The sequence below is a fragment of the Asparagus officinalis genome, chromosome 3 (assembly GCF_001876935.1).
Source record: "Asparagus officinalis chromosome 3, Aspof.V1, whole genome shotgun sequence".
NCBI lineage: Eukaryota > Viridiplantae > Streptophyta > Magnoliopsida > Asparagales > Asparagaceae > Asparagus > Asparagus officinalis.
Window position 1 is genome coordinate 17693088 of NC_033796.1, and position 7068 is coordinate 17700155.

General features: G+C 35.9%; 1 protein-coding gene across 2 annotated transcripts; it reads left to right on the forward strand.

Moving 5' to 3' along the window:
* Positions 1776 to 6530, forward strand: LOC109832109 (phytosulfokines). 2 transcript variants are annotated; one of them, XM_020399548.1, is made up of 3 exons: positions 1776 to 1795; positions 5966 to 6036; positions 6155 to 6530. In XM_020399548.1, the coding sequence occupies exons 1-3, from the start codon at positions 1776 to 1778 to the stop codon at positions 6256 to 6258; spliced, it is 195 nt and encodes a 64-aa protein (XP_020255137.1). In that variant the 3' UTR covers positions 6259 to 6530. The 2 variants fall into 2 exon arrangements, with proteins under 2 accessions (XP_020255137.1, XP_020255136.1); XM_020399547.1 differs by lacking the exon at positions 1776 to 1795 and having other exon boundaries at positions 5891 to 6044; positions 6130 to 6530.

The following is a 7068-nucleotide window of genomic DNA, read 5'->3' on the forward strand; positions in this document are numbered from 1 at the left end:
AATTCTTTTCTCATTAGTACAGTTTTTTTTTTCTTCGCAGAATGTCAAATGTTGTATACATTTATCGTTCTTGTATAAATTACTACATTAGGTCCTATACAAAGTCAACATTGTACTTCTTCAAAAGAATGTTTGCTTTTCTCAACTGAGTTCAGTGAGGACATTCTTGTCACCTTAGCATAAAATATAGAAATGTGTCAGCATAAAATAAGAAGGTGCGTAAAAGGATACTAGAGGAAGAACGGGAATGCAACGAGAATAAACTCATGCAAATATAAGCACTAGAGATGTATCTATTGCATGCGAATGGCTCTCCAATTGATGAATTCTCAATTAATATATCTAACTTCCGGTGGAGAACTTAGGAGACAAAACTAAATCTTTGATTTAATAGGTTATGAGTTTAAGCCGGTACTTGATAACTACCGCAATTTTGATTAAAGGATCGTCAGATTTATTTGATATATATAGAATATAGTTACTTGTAGCTTTAACCACAGTAGCGAATAAAAAGTTATCACCATATACTCATTTCCTTTGGAAGACCATGAATATTAATGCGAACTCACATGGAAATAATTGAAAATCACTATGGAAAGTATTTTATCTAATTTTTTACATATCACAATCAATCTAATATTTGTGATAAGGATAAATACATATGTTTACCGCCTTCTGTTTTTGCAACAAATAAGACGATCGGAATTAAGTGACTATATTTAGAATTTTCTACATTAATTAATATTCAATCTTTTGTATGTACCAACATCGAAACTACTTAGGTAGCTGATACATTAAACAAACTTTCAAAGGAAGATAAGAAACAACCTACTAGAACACCAAACGGTAAAAGTTTTCCAGAGAGAAGGAAGCATCAACGGTTTTCTAAATATGTCATCCTAATAAAAGAGAGACAACCATAGTTTTCCAAAATAGGGGATTTTTCCTTGTCCAACAGCAGCTATGGGGAGTCCTGGGTTGGGGAACTTGGTGAGAGGATATCCCCATCTGCCTTGACAGTCCTATTTGCAAGCTCCTGAAGTCCGATGTTTGAGGCAGCTCTGCGCAGTCTCCTTGCAAGCCTCTCATCCCTATTTGCAAGCTCCTGAAGTCCGATGTTTGAGGCAGCTCTGCGCAGTCTCCTTGCAAGCCTCTCATCCGCAGCACCTGTCCAAAAGATGGTATATCTCCCAATATTAGAAGCAATATGAAGTTATAGAGTTATTTTTTCCTCCTCCTCTCTCCTTTTTTTTTTCAATGAAAAACTTTATTTCACTACTTTATTTCTCCTCTTTGTTGCGTGACAATATCAATTTTGTTTGTAAGTTCATTTTTAAAATATTGAAGAAGTAAGGACATTCCTATGCGAAAACAATAAGACAAAAACAATAAAATTAAACACCTAGAAAATGCTATGGCTGACATTCTACTTTATAATTTTCGAATAAAGTAGTGATTACTGTAAAAGTTATACTATTCTAGTTAGGGCTGTCCATCCGGGCCGGCCCGGCCCGGCCCGGCCCGGAAAACCGGGCCCGGGTCGGGCAAAACCCAAGCCCGGACCCGGGCCCGGGTGGTCCGGGCCGGGCCCGGGCCCGGGCCCGGGCCTGAGCGGGCCGGACACCGGGCCGGCCCGGTTTGTTTTTTTTTTTAAATTTTGTTTTTTTTTATTTTTTTAAATTTTAACAAAACCATAAATTATAAATTATTATAAAAAATGTCATAAATTTTATTAATAACTTGAAATGAAATGACATAAATTACAAGTACAAAAAATGATAAAAATAACTTCTTTATTAATAATCGGTAAATCCTTTACAAGTATAAATTTATTTCGAAATTCGTCGCATCACAATAGATGAGTACATCCCAACTAGGTTGGCACCTACTCACCCATATCACTATCATTTGCAACTTTTTTCGAAATAATTTAATTCAAATTTAAAGCTAAGAAATAAAAATTACAATTTTATGAATATTATCTAATCATTATATCTATCTGCTAGTCCCAACTCTTCAAATTTATCTTCAATCATAGCAATCCGTTCGATGCCTTGTGTTCGCTTCTCGTATCTCCACCAATCCTGTAAGCACATCACCGCTTGTACAGTATACGGATCTAAGCATGTCCTGTGGTCGTCGATCAAACGTCCTGCTGTGCTGAAAGCGGATTCCGAGGCTACAGTCGAAACCTGCACTGATAGTAAGTCACGAACCATGGTGGAAAGTATAGGATATGAAACTGATCCATATACTTTCCACCATTGCAAAATATCTAAAGCATTTCCTTGACATCTAACTAAAGAAGCAGAAAAATATTCATCTATTTCAGAAACATCTAATCCTGATGAAGTTACAGATCCACCAGTTAGTTCAGCTACCATTGCATACCTATCAAAAGTTACACTTTTACCTCGACCTGTGCTCGAAGCTGAAGGTGCCGAAGCTGAAGACTGTTGTGTAGCTACACCATATCTAGCTGCATACTCATCATATAAGGTTTGAAAATAATTTCTAATAGCTAAATAATGAGTAGTAGCAGTAAGGGTGGATCCATCATCTAAGTCTATAATCTGTCCACCATACAATGATTGTAACAAACTTCGAAGGCCAATTTCCTTCAAGCATGGATCAATAAGAACACCAATACCAAAAATATGAGGAATAGGCCTAAAATACTTATTAAATTTACTCTCCATTTCAAAAATTATACTTCCAAAAATATCATCCATACGATATTTTGTAAAAAAATTTTGAATATTTAAAATTTGTAAAGCAGCTAAAGTAATAGTTGGATAATAACAACCAGATAATAACATAGTAGCATCATAAAAAACTTGTAACATCTCATTTAATTTACATATAACTGTCCATTCATCTTCAGTTATTCCATAAGCACTACCAGAGCTAGAACTAGAAGCATAAAAATTTATAAAATCATTTATAATTTCTTTATATTCTATTGCTACAGATAACATTGCATAGGTGGAATTCCACCTATGGTCAACATCTTTTGGAATTAGTCTAGGCTTATAATTTTTTCTTTTACAACATTGTTTCCATCTTTTAATTCTCATTTCAGAAGCATTATGCATATTAGTAACTGTTCTAACTTTTTCTATCATGGGTTTAATTTCAGAAAATGCACTTTGAACAATTAAATTTAAAATATGACAGATACATCTAACATGAAAAAGCTCACCATGACATGGCAATGACAAAGTTATTTTCAGAAAATCAACAGCTACATTATTATTACTTGCATTATCTAGTGAAAGAGTAAATATTCTTTGATCAATTTCTAGTTTCATAAGTTCTTCAACAATTAAATTTGCAACATTAATACCAGTGTGTGACTCTTCAATTGCAATAAAAGAAACAACTCTTTTAAACATTTTCCAACTTTCATCAATCCAGTGTGCTGTTATACATAAATAACCAGTTTGCACTCTAGATGACCAAATATCAGAAGTTAAAGAAAATTTGCAGTTTAAATTTTTAAAATAAGAAATTATTTTTCCCTGTTCCTCAACATAATATTTTAAAATATCACGTTGACAGGTTTGACGAGAAAATTTTGTAAATGCAGGATAAAAACCATCTCTAAATAAATCTTCAAATTCATCATCTTCTACTAATTTAAAAGGAAGGTTTTTAAGAACAATAAACCTGATTACGCATTTCCGGGCTCGGGCAGCGTCATAATTCCAACTGCCGAGGGTACCTGAAGAGGATGATTGGGAAAGCATAGACTGCCGGATATCACCTTGTAGATTTTGGCCTTTGTTGTGTTTTTCAATATGCCGTTTGAGATGGTTGGTGCCGCTCTTATGATGAGCTTTGAATATCTGGCCGCACAACGCACATTTCGCATTCTGAGAGATGATCCTACCGTGTTCATCCTTGGTGACGTCTATCTTCTCAAAAAAATTCCATACATCAGACCTCGGCCTTTTTGGAGCTCTTGGTGCCGTAGATTCGTCGCCACCAGATTCAGGATTAACACCGGTAGGATGAGGAGTTGTTGTAGGAGGACTCATCTCTGGATCGGTAGGAGTTGCATGTTGCTCTTCATAATCAGACCCAGAAGCCATTTGTTGGAAGTATTAGAAAATACAAAAGATTATAGGATAGTATATTAGTATGAGATAGTATAAGATTGTATAAGAGAGTAGTAGAGAGAGAAATAGATGAGTTTTGTTGTGAGAAAATGAATTGAAACCCCCCCTCTATTTATAGAAGCAGCCCCCTAGGTAAATGACCAAAAAACCCTCGAAAAATAGCCGTTTTTTGACCGTTTTAAGGGGCAAAACGGTCAAAAGACCAAATCTGGCCGTTAGGCCAGATTTGGCCCGGGCCGGGCTGGGCAACGGTCACCTTTGTGACCGTTATGGCCGGGCCGGGCCGGTGCCGGCCTGCCGGACCGGGATCAACGGTCACGTTTGTGACCGTTATTGACCGGGCGGGCCGGCCCGGCCATTCAAGCTACAGTGCCTTTTTCGGCACTGTTCCGGCCCGGACTGGGACTCGCCAACGCACGGCCGCGGCCCGGACCCGGGTTTTGCCCGGGTTTCCGGGCCCGGGCCCGGGCACGACCGGGCCGGACCCGGGCCGGACACCGGGCCGGGCCCGGGCTCCGGGCTTTTTGGACACCCCTAATTCTAGTACTACTACAAAAAAAATGAGATTTTTTCCCTTATAAATTGCAAATAGATATTATAAGTTGCTATGGACCCTTTTTTTGTGTGTTTAGGGGCTGTTTGGTTCGTTTCCTAGATATAAGGAAATGCATTTTCATGTACAAAAATATAAGTTTTGAGTTTTCTAAACTTTTCCAAGAAATATATTGTTTCGTTTTGGTTCGCAAAAAAAAATGGTGGGAAACCAATGTATTTATTTTTCTTGTGTTTGGTTCGCATGTAAAAAAAGGGAAAACTTTTGTTTATATGGCAAAAAGCCGATGTGACTGCAGTTTTCGTCGATTTCACGAGGTTGAGGAAGGAATTGGAGGAGAGAAAAAATCTGATGTGGCGGCGATTTTCACCGAGTTTCCCTTCTTCAACCCTAGCGAACCAAAGATGGAAAAAAAAACCGACGGAAAGCTTATATCCTACGTTGCCACAAAAAATCTGATGTGGAAGCGGTGTAAAACTTTTCCACCGAGTTAAAAAACGAACCAAACAGCCCCTTAGTAAAAACAGTAGAAATCTTAGTTATACTATTCTAGTACTACTAAAAAAATGAGATTTTTTCCCTTATAAATTGCAAATAGATATTATAAGTTGCTATGGACCTTACTTTTTTTGTGTTTGGTAAAAACAGTAGAAATCTTGTAATACACATAGGATTTCCGGTCCTTTCGAATAGATATTATTTAAACTTTAATGACTAAAGGCATTTGCTAACACATTGTTAGGTTACAAGTCTACAGCCCATTCAAATGTTACCACCTTCTTACCGTTGTCATTTCCTCATCAAAACTTTTTCCTCTTCCAAGTAAACTATTCTTTTTTTTCTTTTTCTTTTTTTTGAAAAGAAGCAAACTATTCTTACTATGCCAATATATATGACGCATGCATGACATCAATAACCATTACATGCACCAATCATAGTAAAATGATAAATACTTGAATTGAATATACTAATTCCGAAAACGGCAAGCATTTTAATTCCGAATAACTCCAAATACCCCCCCTATTTATTCCCAACCTTTTAATTCGAACATTTCTTCCTTAAATACCCGAAGAGCCTTACAACAACAGCTAATTTCTTGGCGATATTGACTAGGTAATTACTCCCACTCTCCAAAAATAAAAATAAAAATAAAAAAAAAATAAAAAAAAAATAAAAGGATAAAAATCCCCCAGCTCTCTCTATTTAAATGCACACAATCTCAAGTTCCCAACTCAACTCAAGCCCTTGTGACTCTCACAAAAAACGAAGTCATGTCTTCTAAGGCTATCACTCTTTTGCTCATTGCTCTTCTCTTCTCTCTGTCCTTAGCTCAAGCTGCTAGGCCCCTGCAGCCAGCTGACAGTACCAAGGTACATATCTAAATTCTCCCTTTCATTTATTGGGGTTTTTTGGATTTCTTTGAGGTTTAAACTTTAATTTTCCTGTTGATCTTAGAGTGTTCATGTGATCCCTGAGAAAGTTCATGATGAAGATTGTGAAGGAGTTGGGGAAGAAGAATGCTTGATGAGGAGGACTCTCACTGCTCACGTTGATTACATCTACACCCAAGATCATAATCCATGATCAATTAGGTTTTATAAACAATGGGGTTTTTGCTTAAGCTGTTGTTATTTCTGTTAACCCCTCTGGTGATTTAGTAATTATAATTATGATAATAATGGGATAGATATTTACTTGTGATGGTTAACTCGGTTTTGGTTTATGTACATGTGTGCGGATTTCTTCTTCTTCTTCTTGCTTACGTTTGGTGGTTTGTAACGTTCTGTTTCCTGTGGGCTTTTTGTGTGTTGTCCTTTTGTATTCTTTCAAAAGGAGTATATATTTTATTTTGTTCATATTTTGAGTCTGATTGATAGATAGTCACCGAACGGGTCAAATAGGAATTTCTATGATTGATGTTTACCAAATTTATGTCTTCCATGTGTTGTTGTTAGACTAGTTTTATAATTTGTTTAAAATTTTATATACTAATTGTCAAGAGAATAACTAATTATAATCATTATTACTGTCAGATAATTAATAAAATGCTTATTTCTTAATTACATCATAACCATATGTTATTTTAGTATATAACTATAACAGTTATAACTCAATTTTTATCATAATTTTAAAAGTTTGATGCAACAAAAAGGATTTTAGCATTGTATTCAAAGAACTCAGGTTCAAATTTTAATACTCGTGTAGTCAAAAGCATGTTTAAAAATATTCCGTTTCGCGAATGCTTACTAGCAAGTGCTTGGGAGATAACAAAATTGGAACTCTTAACCACCACCGCAACTCTAGAGTTTTTACGTAATGGAAGAGACTGTTAACAAATTTTTTTTCAGAATTAAATAACAAGTTTAGGTAATATTAAACGAATGTGATTTAACA

Excerpts from the sequence above, each read along its gene's own strand:
- LOC109832109 (XM_020399547.1), top strand. The coding sequence starts at position 5,946 with ATGTCTTCTAAGGCTATCACTCTTTTGCTCATTGCTCTTCTCTTCTCT. Across the intron at positions 6,045-6,129 it reads AGCCAGCTGACAGTACCAAG|AGTGTTCATGTGATCCCTGA; the intron begins GTACATATCTAA and ends TGTTGATCTTAG.